This window comes from Eumetopias jubatus, unplaced genomic scaffold (assembly GCF_037043125.1).
Source record: "Eumetopias jubatus isolate StellerSeaLion01/CBP00866 unplaced genomic scaffold, mEumJub1_p1.0 scaffold_7, whole genome shotgun sequence".
In the NCBI taxonomy this organism is placed as follows: domain Eukaryota; kingdom Metazoa; phylum Chordata; class Mammalia; order Carnivora; family Otariidae; genus Eumetopias; species Eumetopias jubatus.
In genome coordinates this window covers 113,799,158-113,817,494 of record NW_028274813.1, presented here as the reverse complement: position 1 = coordinate 113,817,494, position 18,337 = coordinate 113,799,158, and the positions used below count along the sequence as shown (strand labels likewise).

General features: G+C 41.8%; 1 protein-coding gene across 1 annotated transcript; it reads left to right on the top strand.

Annotated features, from left to right (window-relative positions):
* The first annotated feature begins 3,576 nt into the window (after window positions 1–3,576).
* Window positions 3,577–17,846, top strand: COX5A (cytochrome c oxidase subunit 5A). The gene is made up of 5 exons (XM_028100373.2): window positions 3,577–3,768; window positions 12,327–12,443; window positions 13,894–14,015; window positions 15,317–15,439; window positions 17,680–17,846. The coding sequence occupies exons 1-4, from the start codon at window positions 3,663–3,665 to the stop codon at window positions 15,428–15,430; spliced, it is 459 nt and encodes a 152-aa protein (XP_027956174.1). The 5' UTR covers window positions 3,577–3,662; the 3' UTR covers window positions 15,431–15,439; window positions 17,680–17,846.
* The last annotated feature ends 491 nt before the right edge of the window (window positions 17,847–18,337 follow it).

Here is an 18,337-nt window from a genome sequence, read left to right as displayed (position 1 = left end):
TCAGTCCCACAACTGTGAAGAACTGAATTCTGTCGACCACCTGAACAAGCAAGGGAGAGGACTCTGATTTCTAGATGAGACCTCAGACCTGACTGACACCTTGATTTCAGTCTTGTGAAACCCTGAACAGAGAACCAATCATGCCATGCCTGGACTTCTGACCTACAGAAATTGGGAAATAATAGATGGGAATTGTTTTAAACTGCTTAGTTTGTGGTAACTTGTTATGCAGCAATAGAAAACGAATACCGGTGATGAGTGCTGAGAACTGCCCCCAAGGTAGCAGGGGCTTTGGAATTCACTGAGAAGCTATCTAAGCCTACCTTTGGGGGTGGTGGGGCAAACACCCACAATTTCTGGAATCACACAAACCTGGTCTCAAATCTAAGAATCTATTAGCTGTGTGATAGTGCCCTTTGAGTCTATTCCTTTATCTATAAAACAGGGATAAATACTTCTCTCACAAGGCTGTTATGAGGCTTAGATGGGATAATAGTTTGCAGGGGCGCCTGGCTGGCTCAGTCGGTAGAGCATGTGATTTTTTTATTAATATGTATTATTTGTTTCAGGGTTACAGGTCTGTGATTCATCAGTCTTACACAATTCACAGTGCTCACCATAGCACATACCCCCCCAATATCCATCACCCAGCCACCTCATCCCACCCACCTCCCTCCACTCCAGCAACCCTGTTTGTGTCCTGAGATTAAGAGTCTTTTATGGTTTGTCTCCTTCTCTGGTTTTGTCTTGTTTAATTTTTCTCTCCCTTCCCATATGATCCTCTGCCTTATTTCTCAAATTCCACATGTCAGTGAGATCATATAATTGTCTTTCTCTGATTGACTTATTTTGCTTAGCATAATACCCTCTAGTTCCATCCACGTCATTGCAAATGGCAAGATTTCATTTTTTGATGGCTGCATAATATTCCATGGTGTGTGTGTGTGTGTGTGTGTGTGTGTGTGTGTGTGTACACCACATCTTCTTTATCCATTTATCTGTTGATGGACATCTAGGCTCTTTCCATAGTTTGGCTATTGTGGACATCAGCATGTGACTCTTGATCTTGGAGTTGTAGGTTTGAGCCCCACGTTGGTGGTAGGATTTATTTTAAAAAATATAAATAAAAAAAGTTTGCAGCATGCAGTGACACATAACAAATTATAGCCCTAATTGTATTAAATAACACTCTAGTAGCCAATCCAAGGAACTGGAGGCAAAGTGGAGAGACCGGTTGGGATTCAGGTGCAATATACCCCATCCAGTACTTTCTTAATTATGGGAGCCCTGACCTCATCCTGAGCTTCCAGCTCTTGATTTGATGAATGCTAATTGAAATGTAATGAGATTAAAGCTTCTCCAAGTGTCCTTTGGTTTGGCTGGTGGGAGAAGGTGAGAGCAGGTGCTTTGAAAAGAAAAGCTTTTTTACCCTTTTGCCAGCCAGGTTCATACTCCTAAAGCCACACTGCTAGGGAGGGAAAAGAGAAAGGCAGATGCTCACACCCAGGAGAAAGGGCCTAGAGTGAGGAAGAGGAGTCTGAATGTCCATTTTTTCTTTCCTCAGTGAGTCCAGGGATAGAGAGTGGATACCAAGACAAGAGACTGTCTCATTAACTCCGGGTAGCAGCGTGGTAATTCAGGACTGGGGAAGTGGCCCCACTGCCCAGGAGCTCAAAATCAGGATGTAGTTAATAAGGCCAGATTAGATGTTAAGAGCCTTGGAATGTGATCAACCCCATTTCAGAGCAGTCTGCTATAGGAGCCCTCCTGTAGGGACTGGGGGCAGGCATCTGGCCAGAAATACTGTTTTATTTGAGGCAAATTATGCTCAGAGACTGAGATTGTTTTTGCCAATAATTTACTTAACACAGGTTCACTGTGTTAATTATAATTTATAATAATATTTCACAAGCCAGTAGCATTCAGGATAATGTCTCTTAATGGAGCCAATAAAAAAATTACATACTCTAAACCAATGACAGATTTATTACACTACTATTCCAGACAAAGTGATGAAAGAAATAAAATCCAAATTTAGTTGCGGTGTATCTTTCTACGAGTTGGTTCTTTTTTTTTTTTTTAAAGATTTTATTTATTTATTTGAGAGAGAGAGAATGAGAGATAAAGAGCACGAGAGGGAAGAGGGTCAGAGGGTCAGAGGGAGAAGCAGACTCCCTGCCAAGCAGGGAGCCCGATATGGGACTCGATTCCGGGACTCCAGGATCATGACCTGAGCCGAAGGCAGTCGCTTAACCAACTGAGCCACCCAGGTGCCCCTCTATGAGTTGGTTCTTGGTAGAGTCAGTCCTTCCAACTAAAAGCTGGATATCAGCTGCCTGCCTAGATCCCTCACTATTGGGGCACAGAGCAAGCAGGCCAAGGCACTGGTGTTGGTAAGCAAAGTAGGCCGTTTTAAAGGTTATTACTCCAGGGAACATCACATGGTTTGTGCCACCACCTACAAGGAGTAGCCTTGCCAAGGCGGGAACAGATGTCCCTTATCTACCTGAGACTGCTGTGTGGTTTAATACCACTGCCAACCAAGAGCAGCCAGCCTGGCCATGGCAGGAGCAAGTGTCTCAAGTTCTTCCGAGAACAGCAAAGGGTAGTCTTGTCCAGACGGGATGCTCTTGGTAAGTCCTCACAAATTCTTTATAAAGTTTAAAAGTCCATCACATGATAGACACCACTGCCCTTACTATGCTGCCAACGACCTAAGGGTCTTTTCTGCTCCAGGTCCAACTGTTCCATTAGAAAGTCTTAATATCCAACTTCAAAGCAATTTCATTAAAATAAGTTATTCTAAACAAATTCAAGCCACGAACAACTTTGTCCAAAACAAGCTTTCAAAACATGGATTTGAAATCATAAGTCGGCATACAACAAATATCCAGGTAAGTCCTCAGAACTGGGGATTTGAGAGCCTTGATTGCCAGCAAGCAGCCTGCTTTCTGAGCCTGTTTCCTTATCTGTAGAGTGAAGTGGCTGAACTCATTTTTTAATGCTTGCGGATTTGTGATCTAAGAATAGTTACTAATAAGATCCCTTACAAGTACGCGGTTGTTTTTCCCCATTTTCTTATTTTAGGGTCCAAAAGGGAAAGAAAGAGGTTAAACAAAGAAGGTATTTTTTATTATAACTTGTCGTTGCTATCCTTGTTAACACTCCCATTTAAATCTATTTCCTTAAGTAATCTCTAAGACCAACATGGGGCTCCAACTCACGACCCCGAGTTCAACAATCACCTGCTTTACCGACTGAGCCCGCCAGGAGCCCCTTATTCCTCCCATTTTGGGTTGATGGAATCGTTTCTCGAGCCGGACTTGAACCACAATACAGTCCCCCGCGGGGCAGTTCATCGACCTTGCATCCTGGCTCCACCGAAGCTGCAACCAGACACTGGGTGGGGTGGGGCGGGGCGGGGCAGGGCGGGGAGAGGCGGGCACCGCGTGGAAATGGTTTGTCCTTAGCGCGCCGCCGTAGCCCGCCAGCGTCCGCGTGGTGCCCCCGTCCTCCAAGGCGCGAGCGCCGCGGTGGGCGGGACCTCACGCTCCTCCCGCCGTGCGTCAGTGCGTGAGTCCGGCCCCCGCGAGCTCCGGAGCGGCCCGTGAGTTCACACCCGGCTTCTCTTCAGCCTTGGACTGCGCGCCGCCATCGCCGTCATGCTGGGCGCCGCTCTCCGCCGTTGCGCTGTAGCCACAGCCGCAGCCGCCCGTGCTAGCCCTCGAGGCCTCCTGTACTCAACCCCGGTCCCCGGCCCCGCCGCCGGTAAGGCCCCCGCCGCCACTGCTAGCGCCCGCGTGTCCTTGCGGTGACCTGGTCCCCCGCCGCCACTCGAGGGCAGGCTTGCCCCGCGGCCTAGCCCCTGTCCTGCCGGCGGGCGGACGAACCTGGTGACCGCTGGCCGCCCTCCCCGCCACCTCCACTTACGGGGGACTCGAAGACGCGGCCCCCGGGTGCTCCGCCAGCGCGACTTCCTGGTGCGGGCACCGCGGACCGATCAGGTGTGGACCTGCTGTGGGCCCCAGGGAAGGGGCGCAGCGCGCCTCCCGCGCCCACTGGACCCCCTTCGGTCCCCGGGCCGTGACCGTGCCCCGGCGCTGACCCCTGCAGCCGCCTGACTGGGAGTGTCCGCCGCCGGCCTACAGCGCGTCGGCGAAGGTGACATTGAGCCGCCCGGCGCGTCGCGATCGGTGTAGGGGCAGGGGTGGCCCTTCCGGAAACCCGGACACCCATATCGTCTTATGCGGACACCAAATGCTTCCTTGTGGGACACAGTATACTTTTTTATCGGGTCATTCTCAGCGTTTTGTATGTCACCTTCAAAGACGGACCGTTCTGTCGTTTTAAGAGACTGCTGTGCCATGTTCCAATCCTTCCATTTTTACGATAGATCTCCATGTATGATTGTTTCTTGAGGTCTGGAAGAGAACCTGAATATTGATAGGTCTTAGAATAAGAATATAACTCTTCCGAAAATTGGGTCCCACAGACTCAGGAATACTGGGTTCTACAGACCTAAGGGAAGCTTTATTTTATTTTATTTATTTTTTTGCTTCCAGTCGGAAACCTGACTGCTGGAGTATGAGTTGTGCTGCTGCTTACTCTTTCTTACTGTGCCTTCCCCCTATGTGTTTGGGGAGATTTTGTTTCCAGCACCGTACCTTTAGTTAGTGTAACTGCACTTTGATATTGGTCCGTGGTGCTGGTATATGCTGCAATGTGAAATTTAGGCCCTAAGCACGCAGATTTAAACGTATGAACACAAACTCAAAACTAATAAGGTTGTTCTCTTGACTCTTGAGTGTTATAACTAGACCCTTCAGAACCTAAGAAATGTGTTTCTCTTATTCATTCATCATAGAACAGTAAGGCTGGCATGCACTTCGTGAAGACGGTCTTATTTTATAAAGGAGGAAATTGAGGCCAGTCTTGGGAAACTGATTCCTTTACTAGTGGTGGAACTGTTTCAGTTTCTTAGCTTTAGTTATTTTTGGCCCATCCTGATGTTTGTCAAATTTTATTTTTTTGTTGTTTTTTCCTTATCTAAATGCTAAAATGCTACAATTTTTTCATATAGATAGCTTTTGGGGAGTTCTTCTGACCTCTTCAAAAGCACTGCTGCATTTTGTGGCAGGCTGGGGAAAAGGCAGAGAATTTTGGCACACTGTAGATTAAGGGGATTCCTCTTAATAAGTTTGAACATGTTGGTTTATCTCCTAGGCGTTCTCTTTCCACTCTTGGGTCTAATTTAAAACAAAAATCTTTATTTCAGATGTTTGTCCCATAGAGGTAAATATTTGCTACAAGGAGGTAGTGTTGGTTACATTTGTGTCAGCTACTTTCTAGTTGTGTGACCTTGGACATGTTAACAATAAAACTCAGTTGCCTTATCTCTAAAATCAGGATCTTTGGTAGTTGTGAGGCTTAAATGAAATAATGTAACTCTTAGCATCTTGCCTGGCACAAATGTTTAAATATGTATTGGCTTTATTATAGTGGATTTCATTTTTGCAAATTACAGGTTAGGGTTTGTTATCCATTTAAAACTGAACAGGTTTTATAAATTGAAAGTCAAAAAGAATAAAAGTTTTTGGATGAGGCTATTCAAGGCCAAATGAGAGTATCCTTGAAAGAGAGCTTTGAGGGGTGCCTGGGTGGCTCAGTTGGTTAAGCGTCTGCCTTCAGCTCAGGTCATGATCCCTGTGATCAAGTCCGGCATGGAGCTCCCTGCTCAGCAGCGAGCCTGCTTCTCCCTCTGCTTGCTGTTCCCCCTGCTTCTGCTCTCTTTCTGTCAAATAAATAAAATCTTTAAAAAAAGAGAGGGAGAACTCTGGAAGGGTTAACCTGAGGGGCCTCAAGTTGGCTCTAGTTAAGTGACAACCCAAATTCCAGAAGCCTCCAACTTGAAACATTGTTTTCCAATAACTGCTGAATTAAAATATTTTAAAATAGTGGTTAAATTCTTTAGTTAACTCTTAATAAAACTTAATCCTGGCTCCTACATCCTAACCCTGATAACCCAGGAAGAATGGGAGAAGTTTTCTCTTTCCCTTTCTTGCCATAGGGCTGAATTTAGGTAGCACTTTCTAATCACCTTCCAACCTTCTTTTCTGAACTACTCCTACACTTCTAGATTTCCAGACTTTGGGCCCCAAAGTCCATGGCTGCTCTTCAGGCTTGCATCTCAACCATCCTGCCTTTGAGCTTGTTCATGTGCCCTCTGCATTATTCATTTCTTTCCCTTTCTCCTAGAATTACCAACACCAATATGTCCATTTGGGGGGCTTTATCCGAGCCGATTAGTTACTAAGTGGAAAGCTATCTGATTAAATTTAAACGAAAGGGATTAATTTTTCTAAGTATGTTAGGTTTTTGGTTGTTTGTTGTTGTTTGTAAAGATTTTATTTTGGGGGGATGCCTGGGTGGCTCAGTCGTTAGGCATCTGCCTTCGGCTCAGGTCATGGTCCCAGGGTCCTGGGATCAAACCCCACATCGGGCTCCCTGTTCCCGTGGGAAGCCTGCTTCTCCCTCTCCCACTCCCCCTGCTTGTGTTCCCTCTCACTGTGTCTCTCTCTGTCAGATAAATAAATAAAGTCTTTAAAAAAAAAGATTTTATTTGTTTATTTGAGAGAGAGCGAGCATGAGCAAGGGGGAGGGACAGTGGGAGAGGGAGAAGCAGGCTTTCTGCTGAGCAGGGAGCCTGATGTGGGGCTTGATCTCAGGACCCTGGGACCATGACCTGAGCCGAAGGCAGACGTTTAACCATCTGAGCCACCCAGGCGCCCTGTTTTGTTTTTTTAACAGAGTGCTTAACTGAATACCAAAAAGTAGTGTTAAAGCTTTTAGATTGAGTTTATAGAAATGTCCCTTTTCACACACTTCTCTTTCCTACTCTGGAACCTTCAGGTTGTATGAAAGCACTGAGCTGTTGTTTTCAAAATACTTCGCCTTGCAAACCTCAGACCTAAGTGAAAATGCTAAGTTGGGTTGGTAGGGGAGAAAGAGAATGCCTATATAGTTCACCTAAAAATCAAAATGTTAAATATATGATGGACATGTGCACAGCTAGGAGAATAGATCCTACTCCTACCCCTTACTGAAGTAAGTAATACAATTTTTTTAAGATTTTATTTTTTTAAAGATTTTATTTATTTATTTGAGAAAGAGAGAATGAGAGAGAGCACGAGAGGGAAGAGGGTCAGAGGGAGAAGCAGACTCCCTGCTGAGCAGGGAGCCCAATGCAGGGCTCCATCCCGGGACTCCAGGATCATGACCTGAGCCGAAGGCAGTCGCTTAACCAACTGAGCCACCCAGGCGCCCCTTTTTTTAAGATTTTGTTTATTTATTTGACAGAGAGAGACACAGTGAGAGAGGGAACACAAGCAGGGGGAGTGCGAGAGGGAGAAGCAGGCTTCCCGCTGAGCAGAGAGCCCAATGTGGGGCTCGTTCCCAGGACCCTGGGATCATGATCTTAGCCGAAGGCAGACGCTTAACGACTGAGCCACCCAGGCGCCACCGTTAGTAATACAATTTAAACCATGTGGGAGAGTCTGATTTTGCCATGCTGGAAGGGGGATGTATGTTCCCAGTGCATGCTTGGTATTATAAATAGTTGTTTCATAAAAGGTTTTATGGTAATAGAACCAGTTTGTAATTTGGTACTTCCAGAAGGAAAGTGAACAAATTATTGAAGGTGACCCATCATTCTCCTTGCCTAGGATTTGTAGTTGCTGGTCATCTTTATCTTTGGTTAGAAAACAAAACAAAGCTGCTAGTCGTCTAGTGAAATCATGCCCAGCAGTAAGCTAAAGGAAATGGGTATTAATAAGCACTTTTCTGGGTGGTAGAAAAGGTACATGTAATAATTACCTCTGGGAAGGAATACATATTATTTCATTTTTCTTGGGTAAACACTTAGAAGTGGATTTATTGGGCGGTATGGTAGGTGTGTGTTTAACTTGATAAGAAAGCACTAAAGGGATGCCTGGGTGGCTCTGCGGATTGATCCCAGGGTCCTAGGATCGAGCCCCGCAGGAGCCTGCTGCTCCCTCTGCCTGCCGCTCCCCCTGCTTATGCTCTTTCTCTCTCTTCTCTGACAAATAAATAAAATCTTTAGGAAAAGAAAAGAAAGCATTAAACAGTCTTCCAAACTGATTATAACATTTTATACTGTGCTTTCAGTATTCTAAAAAAATTATTTACTTATCTCTACACTAAACGGGGGGCTCGAACTCTTGTCCTTGAGATTGAGAGTCACATGCTCTTCCTACTGAGCCAACCACCTACCCCTAAGCTAAGGATAATTTTAGTTTCTGAAAAAGGTAGCTTATCAATTTTTGGTAACAGTGGGTTAGAAGGTTGTTGTTACCTATACTTTCTGATATATTAAATGTGAATATTAGTCTTGTAAGCATTATTAAACATCCACATACTTTTGATGATTAAATGTTTGTACTTACGAAGTCTAGAGATACATTATTTTTTCTTGTCATAGAAATTAAAGCATGGCCAATTCCAGCCCGTTCATACACATGTTCTTCATTCTGGGCTTGGATAATGGAGATAATTTATGTCTCTGGGAAGATTGGAACTTGTGTTTTGGTCCTCTGTGACTAATGGCAGGTATTTGGCTCCAGGCTCAAATGGTAATTTAAATGAGAATCTTTTCACTTGATGTAGCAGTAACAGTCCATTTCCAGAATTGGCTAGTCTTTCACCTTTTCATCTTTTTCTGTTTTCTTTCTTTTTTCTCTGCTCTTTCTCCTGTCAGTTATTGCATTAAGGATGTATAGGGTAGGGGTCCCAGGCTGGCACAGTCCGTAGAGCATGCGACTCCTTTTCTCCTTCTCCTTCTCCCTCCTCCCTCTCCCCTCCCCCTCTTTTTCCCCCTTCCCCTTCCTTCCCACCTTCCCCTCCATCCCAGGATCCTGGGATCAAGTGCTGCATTGGGCTCCTTGCTCAGCGGAGAGTCTGCTTCTCCCTCTCCCTGCCACTCCCCCCTGCTTGTGTGCGTGCTCTCTCTTTGACAAAGAAATAAAATCTTAAAAAAAAAAAAAAGATTTATTTCTTTATTTGAAAGAGCACGAGTGGGGAAGGGGCAGAGGAAGAGAATCAGAGAGAATCTCAAGCAGACTCCCTGCTGAGCTTGGAGCCATACACGGGTCACGGGACTCAGGGGATTCAGGGCTCCATCCCAGGACCCTGAGATCATGACCTGAGCTGAAATCATGAGTCGGTTGTTCAACCAAATGAACAGCCCCGTATAGGGAGCTGCCAGCCCCAGCCGCCCCGTATAGGGAGCAGAAGTCTTGTTTTTGTTTTTGGTTTTTTTTTTTTTATCTCTATTTGCCCACCCCCCACGCTCCCTTCCCTCTGGCAATCACCAGATTGTTCTCTGTATATGAGTCTCGTTTTGTTTTTGTTTATCTTTTAGATTCCATATACAAGTGAAATCCTTATGGTATTTGTCTTTCTCCTGCTCCTTTCATTTACCATAATACTCTAGGTCCATCCATGTTGTCATAAATGGCAAGATTTCATTCTTTTTTATGGCTAAGTAGTATTCTATTGTATATATACGTACCACATCTTCTTTATCCTTTTATCTATTTATGGACACTTAGTTTGCTTCCACGTTTTGGCTGTTGTAGATAATGCTGCGATGAACGTAGGGGTGCATGTATCTTTTTGAATTAGTGTTTTTGTTTTCTTTGGGTAAATACCCGGAAGTGAAATTGTTGGATCATATGGAAGTTCTATTTTTAATATTTTGAGGAACCTCCATACTGTTTGCATAGTCGGTGCACCAGTTTGCATTCCCACCAACAGTGCACAAGGGTTCCCTTTTGGCCACATCCTCACCAACACTTGTTATTTCTTGCCTTTTTGATAATAGCCATTCTGACAGGTGTAAGGTAATATCTCATAGTGATTTTGTTTTTTTTTTTTTTTTTTTAAAGATTTTATTTATTTATTTGACAGAGAGAGGCACAGTGAGAGAGGGAACACAAGCAGGGGGAGTGGGAGAGGGAGAAGCAGGCTTCCCGCTGAGCAGGGAGCCCGATGTGGGGCTCGATCCCAGGACCCTGGGATCATGACCTGAGCCAGAGGCAGATGCTTAACGACTGAGCCACCCAGGTGCCCCTCTCATAGTGATTTTGATTTGCATTTCCTTGATGGTTAGTGATGTTGAGCATCTTTTCATGTGTCTGTTGGCCATTTGTATATCTTCTTTGGAGAAATGTCTATTCAGGTCCTCTGCCCATTTTTAATTGGATTGCTCTTTTGATACTGAGTTGTGTGAGTTCTTTATATATTTTGGATATTAAACCCTTACCAGTTTTATCATTTGCAGATATTTTTCCCCATTCAGTAGGTCGTCTTTTCCTTTTTTTTTTTTTTAAGATTTTATTTATTCGTTTGACAGAGAGAGGCACAGCAAGAGAGGAAACACAAGCAGGGGGAGTGGGAGAGGGAAAAGCAGGCTTCCCCGCTGAGCAGGGAGTCCGAAGAGGGGCTCTGTCCCATGACCCAAGCCAATCCCATGACCAGAGCCGAAGGCAGACGCTTAACAACTGAGCCACCCAGGCAACCCGCCTTTTCCTTTTGTTGATGGTTTCCTTCACTGTGCAAAAGCTTTTTAGTTTTATACAATCCCATTTGTTTATCTTTGGTTTTGTTGCCCTTCTCTGAGGAGACAGATCCAAAAAAATACTGCTCAGATTGATGTCCAAGAACTTATTGCCTATGTTTTCTTCTAGGAATTTTATGGTTTCCAGTCTTATATTTGGGTTTTATTCCATTTGAGTTTATTTTTGCGTATGGTGTAAGAAAGTGGTCCCATTTCATTCTTTTGTATGTAGTTGTCCAGTTTTCCCAACACCATTTATTAGACTGTCCTTTCCCCAGTGTGTCCTGTGTTGTTGTTGTTTATATATAATGTTATATTTAATACTGTCACTTCTTAGGTATCTTACAGAGCAGTTTTTTTCATCGGGTGTAAGTGAGAGGGTATGTTTCCTCTTAGGGGATTTATCAGAATTTGCAGGGAGGGGACTATAGTTTGATAAAACAATTTTTTAAATTACTGTTGCTTTGGGGCGCCTGGGTGGCTCAGATGGTTAAGCGTCTGCCTTCAGCTCAGGTCGTGATCCCAGAGTCCTGGGATCGAGTTCCGCATCGGGCTCCTTGTTCAGCAGGGAGTCTGCTTCTCCCTCTCCCTCTGCCTCTCCCCCTGCTTGTTCTGTTTCTGTCTCTGTCACAAATGAATAAATAAAAATCTTTAAAAAAAAAAAAATAAATAAATAAATTACTGTTGCTTTGTCAGGTTGTGTAATTTATTTTGGAATATAATTTAATGGCAAGCATAAGATTTCTTTTTAATTTATCAAAAATACATCTTATAAATTTGCTTAAGAACTGGAATGGACATTTTTTTAAAACTAGGAATTAATACTGTGCTTATCATAAAAATTCAGACATTATGGAAGTATACAAAGAAATAGTTTTTCCTTCCAAAGATGATCACTTTTAAGAATTACACATTAGGGGGAAAAAGTGAACATACATACATAATGGGATGCCTGGGTGGCTCAGTTGATTAAGCATTTCTTTAGCTCAGGTCATGATCCCAGGGTCCTGGGATTGACTCCTGCATCGGGGTCTTTTTTTTTTTTTTAAGATTTTTATTTATTTATTTATTTATTTATTTATTTATTTTTAAAGTATTTTATTTATTTGACAGAGATAGCCAGAGCAGGAACACAAGCAGGGGGAGTGGGAGAGGGAGAAGCAGGCTTCGTGCAGAGCAGGGAGCCCGACACGGGGCTCTATCCCAGGCCCCTGGGATCATGACCTGAGCCGAAGGCAGACGCTTAACGGAGTGAGCCACCCATGCCCCCCTAAGTGCCGCACCGCTTCTCCCTCTGCCTGCCACTCCCCCTGCTTGTACTATCTATCTCTGACAAATAAATAAATAAAATCTTTAAAAAAACAAATGCATAGTACTTTTTGTTCTACTTGCTTTTCTTTGCTTCGTTTTTAAGATTTTTTTTCATATCAATACATAAGATTTGTTTTACTTGACCTGCTGAGTAATTTTCCTACCATGATAAATATAGTTGATTCAGAATTTAATGCATTGAATATATTTAACACCCCTGAGCTGTACACTTAAAAGTGGTTAAGATGGTAAATTTGATGTTGTACGTATTTTAACACAATTTAAAAAAAGAAAGCAAACAAATAACCTTAATGTATTGACAGGATACGTCAAGTATTATTTCTTCCTGTCCATTGAAGACATTGTTCTTTCTTCATTGTAGCCGTCCAGTCACTTCGCTGCTACTCCCATGGGTCACATGAGACAGATGAGGAGTTTGATGCTCGCTGGGTGACATACTTCAACAAGCCAGATATTGATGCCTGGGAATTGCGTAAAGGTAATTGGAACATAGGCATATTTGTTTACTTTGGCATAGAATTGGCAACTTCTTTGTAGTCTTTCACTACTCTTTTGAAAGCAGCTATTTTGAAAATATGCCTCATGTAAACTAGGTATTGTCATGCAACTTGCAGTTGGGAAAGTTTATAGCCTTCATAGTGTTTCTTATAAAGCAGTCACAATTGACTTTTTGGGCCAGATAATTCTTTGTTGCCGGGCTGTCCTTTGCATTGTAGGATGTTTAGCTGCATCCTTGGCTTCAACCTACTAGGTGCAAACCACCATCTCACCCCACACCAACCCCCATGTGACAACCAAAAATGTCTGCTGGGGGACAAAATCACCCTATTGAAAATCACTGCTATAATGATAGATCAGTATGAGCAAGAGTTAACAGTTTTGTACCTTTTAGATAAGTTAAGCAAGTAGACATTTGGTTCTCCCCCAACTCTTGGTATTAGTTTGGGTTTTTGTTATTTTTATTCTAATTATGATTTGTCTTGCCCTGAATTAGTGTTCAGTCTAAGTAACCTAGAAGTTGTTTTTCCTAATTTGCAGATATGCACTGAACATGAGTAGGTAACATTAATGATAACCAGTCTATTAGTCAAGTAGATAACTAATTTTAAGTGTACGTAATTTATCTCAGACCAAGAGTTCAGCCTCTGACTATATTCTAGCATAGTAGTCACTGTGTCTTTTGTTTATATTAAAATAACTAAAAGCAGGACACCTAAGTGCTTCAGACTCATCTGCAGTAATATAATAATGACTCTTATTTTGCCGCAACCAGGAAGATTCTTACTGAATAATCTTCAGTAGCAGTAATGAAAAGAACAGTAATTCTGCATTCCCATTAAGAGAATCTTAAATTTTATGTTGTGTCATTTTGTGCAGAGCTGAAAGTAATCATGCCCAGTCATTTTCTGGTTGAATGTGCACTAATGCTTCTCTATATCTCTGTAATGTCCTCATTTGGGCTTCATTAACTTTGCTTAAGCAATTCTCGGGTTGTTTTTAGATTATTTTCCAATCAAATCTATTTTAAAGCAACCAAAGTATATACGTTGTGCTAAGAGTTAAGGATGTGAGTTGAAAATGACCCTCTTGTTTGAAAAGAAGCCAGCTAATATGAAAATAGTTATTAGCATTTAAGAAAACTCTTGTGGTTTTTTTTTTCTTTTTGTTTTTTGGGGTTTTTTGTTTTGTTTATCTTCAGTCTGCATGCTACTGCATAGTTCTTTCCACTAGTTCACTGTGGAAGATCCACTGTGATCTTACTATCTAGAATTTGTTAAAAGTAGATTCTCTAATTTTATAGACAAGAGAATAGAGGTTCAAAAAGACAAGACCACACGTCTATGATTCCAGTAAAAATGTAGATAATTAAATTGTAGTTTATATGAGGATATTCCAGGTTGATATGGCTTGTCTTTTTATTTTGACAGGGATGAACACGCTCGTTGGTTATGATCTGGTTCCAGAACCCAAAATCATTGATGCTGCTTTACGGGCATGCAGACGGTTAAATGATTTTGCTAGTGCAGTTCGCATCCTAGAGGTTGTTAAGGTCAGTGAAATATCACTGCTAAAGTTGTTCTGGATGTGGGTGGGCTATTGTTAGGTATCAGCATATCCTGTGTTTTTGAATTTGTTAAAATACCTAAAATTAGTTCTTATAGCTGTAGGAGATGTGCATTGCAATTGCAATCTTTCTGGAGAGCAGTTTGGCAGAATTTATGCAAGGTTTTAAAAAATGCTTGTTGGGCGCCTGGGTGGCTCAGTTGGTTAAGCGACTGCCTTCGGCTCAGGTCATGATCCTGGAGTCCCTGGATCGAGTCCCACATCGGGCTCCCTGCTCAGCAGGGAGTCTGCTTCTCCCTCTGACCCTCTTCCCTCTCGTGCTCTCTATCTCTCATTCTCTCTCTCTCAAATAAATAAATAAAATCTTTAAAAAAAATAAAATAAAGGCAGAAGAATAGCAGCTTGGCACTTTCTTAGTCCATTTGACTTTTTTGAAGATTTCACTTATTTGAGAGAGAGAGAGGCACGAGTAGGGGTGGGAGAAGCAGAGGGAGAGGGAGAAGCACACTCTGCTGAGCAGGGAGCCTGACATGGGGCTTGATCCCAGAGCCCTGGGATTGCATCCTGAGCCAAAGGTAGGCGCTTAACTGACTGAGCTACCCAGGGCCCCCCGTTTGACTTTTTAATATTTGTCCCTGAGGAAGCTTGTGAAAATGTAGGTATAATTATATTATTATGGTGAGTATTTGTCAAAACTCTTTTGCCGTGGAAATAAGTATTCTTTAAGTATAGCTCTCCACAAAGGGACATGGTCTATAAGAAAGAAATTCAAGTCTGTAAGAGGGGAAGTGTGACATTACTTTATCTACAGTGGGTAAGATAATTAAGGGTTCTGTAGGCTATCAATCCATTCAGCACCAGTATTTAATTCAGTTACCATCTCAAATTGGAAGCAGGTTTAAAACTTTTCTTGTGTTAACTTAATTATTCCTGTTGCTGCTGGGCATGTTTAATTATCTTCACAAAATTCTGTCATCACCACCTTTTCTAGTAACTTGAGGTTTTAAAATGGTTTGGTTTGGTTTTTTTTTTTCTGGATATAATCTAACAGTCTTAGTTATTCTCGGGGTGCCTAAAAACCTACTTTGAATAGTGCCTACGTAAGTTCTATTTGTTGAACTAATATGTTAAAAATAGGTGACGTGTATTCTTTGCTACTAAAAAATAGGTGACGTGTATTCTCTGCTACTAACCTCTGCATATGTAATTAAAAGCATTCTCAAATTCATTTTTTTAATAGAGACAGCTTTTCAGAGAGATAAATGTAAATATTTTTTTTGCCATCAGGACAAAGCAGGACCTCATAAGGAAATCTACCCCTATGTCATCCAAGAACTTAGACCAACTTTAAATGAACTGGGAATCTCCACTCCAGAGGAACTGGGCCTTGACAAAGTATAAACCCCATGGGTAAGCAACACGCCACTGAATAAGGCAGGAAATGAATCCAGGGAGTAGGGAGTAAATGACATTTCGATTTCTCAGAGTAAGACCTTTTAATGGCCTCCTTAGAGGCCATGAACATAAAGATTTAGAGAGTACTAATGATGGTAAGTTTAAGGAACTAGAATTGTCATTTCTAATTATAATTGTTCTCTTACTGGTGTAAAGGCAAGAGGAAGCCTCCTTATTTAAAAATCTATATAAAATATTTCAAACATAAAATTCCATCCCTTTTACCTCACCCAAACTAAAGGTAGTCCACTGCATACAAGGTGTTCATCATACAAGGTTTTATACATCTGTTTATTTTAACATGGTTTTATTAATTTGATGCATTCATTTTTGTGTGCCCACGTTAGAATTTAACAGTCAGTAAATGTTCACTGATAATAAAAACTTACATGATACCTGTTCTCTGTGGGAAGGCAGGTAATAGAACCAGCCACAAGACTTTCTAGGTAGTGAGGAGTGTGCAGAAAATCCTTTGTAAAACAAAATATGTAAGCAGTGACTTGTTTTTATTTTATTTAAACACATATAGTGTATATAACTCTATGTCAGGCACTGTTTTAAGTGCTCTATAAATATTAACTCATTTAACCCTCATAAACCATTCCTTGAGGTAGTTACTATTATTATTATTATTCCCATTTTAATATTTTATTAATGAGGAAACTGAGGCACCTTGTCCAAGGTCATATAGCTAGTACTGGCACCCACACTTAAAGCCAGGCAGCCCAGCCCCAGAGTCCATTGCTCTTACTATGCCACACATCCTGTGTAGGCATTTACTAAGGCTATATTCATTTCTCATTGGTAAACAATGAGGCTTAGAGGATTTGCTTCCTAAGAGTAAGAGGACATTCATTTTTAAAATAGTGGAACTGAAATATCTTATAAAAGTTTCAATAAAAGTGCACCCAATGGGGTAGCTGGGTGATGGACACTGGGAAGGGTATGTGCTACAGTGAGTGCTGTGAATTGTGTAAGACTGATGAATCACAGACCTGTACCTCTGAAACAAATAATACATGATATGTTAAAAAAAAAGAAGAAGATACTAGGAAGGGAAAAATGAAGAGGGGGAAATCGGAGGGGGAGATGAACCATGAGAGACTATGGACTCTGAGAAACAAACTGAGAGTTCTAGAGGGGAGGGAGGTGAGGTGATGGGTTAGCCTGGTGATGGGTATTAAATAAAGAGGGCACATACTGAATGGATCACTGGGTATTATACGCAAACAATCATGGAACACTACATCAAAAACTAATGGTGTAATGTATGGTGATTAACATAATAAAATAAAATTTTTTTTTTTTAAAGATTTTATTTATTTATTTGAGAGAGAGAGAATGAGAGATAGAGAGCACGAGAGGGAAGAGGGCCAGAGGGAGAAGCAGACTCCCCGCCGAGCAGGGAGCCCGATGCGGGACTCGATCCCGGGACTCCAGGATCATGACCTGAGCCGAAGGCAGTCGCTTAACCAACTGAGCCACCCAGGCGCCCTAACATAATAAAATAAAATTTAAAAAAAAAGTGCACCCAAAATTACTGAAGGAGCTTGATAGCAGATCCCTCACAAGATAAAGGTCCAGTGAGCCTGGTTAAAGATTGCTCTGGAGCAGGAGTCTTAATTTTATCTTTGTCCACCCCCATACCACCACCACCTCCCTGAAGTCGTTTAGCTCATCTTTGTAATACATGAAAGGTTTTTTTTTAATGTGTATACTAATGATTTCTGTGAGAAACTAGGCATTCAGAATAGAAGATTTCCTCCTTATATTTTTGAAGCTCTTGTGTGTGGTTCATATTTCATAATGGACTCTTACAAGGATATCTATAAACACTTCAGCTTAATTTTTATTTTATCAAGTTGTATTCCAAGGAGTCCAGAAGATCTTTGTTACGTAGGATATATTCTAGCTGTGATGACATACTTCTTTAAAAAAAAAATTTTAAGGGCAACTCCCTAGCACTTTTATGATTGGAAAAGAGTACCACCCCAGTAAGTACTAGGCATATAAACAACAAAAAAGCCACAGAGCTAGTCCCTTGTGAGTTAGCTATAGGCAGGATTAAGTCAGAACAGAAAAGGCTACACAGAGGCAGTGATTTCTCTGGGCTGTTACTATAAAGAAGGTTATTCTTAGTAAGACTTCTACCTTTCCTTTATTTTCTGGCTAATTCTTCATGTTTTCTCTTACAGATGGGCTTCTCAAGGATTTATTCGTAATGCTACTTGATTGTAAACAATCACCTGGAAATACTGATGATAACATATTACCTTATTTGAACAAGTTTTCCTTTATTGAGTACCAAACCATGTAATGGTAACTTGGACTTGAATAAAAGGGAAATGAGTTTGAACTGAAATTAGGTATTGTTCCATGTGTTTGCTTTGAAAAGCAGAAAATGAGCCCTCATAAAGCCACTGATTTCATGGTTTTGTTGCCACCATGTGCTGAGAAAACTGCCTTAATTCTCTGGAAACCATCTCACATGAAATAAATTTAAAAGTGGTTATTGAGATAGTCTTGAGGATGTGGTATGTGGTACCAGCTTCTCTTAGTGACCTTTTCCTTCCTACCTGTTCTTCTCTAGCAGTGCAGTATTAGCCTTGGACATCAAATACTGATGTATTTGATATATGAAAATCTATATGATAGATTTTCAGTGCTTCAAGAACTAAAGAAATGGGTTTACTTCTTGAGAGAATTAATAGAATACATAAATCCCATCTTAGTTTAGGAGTCCCATATTATTGGAGACCAGCTGTTGGAGAAAGAGCTTCCAGGTCTGAGTGACTTCTAGTATAGTCATTCAGACTGCAGCGTCAGGGGAATAGGATTAATACTAGGTTGAGG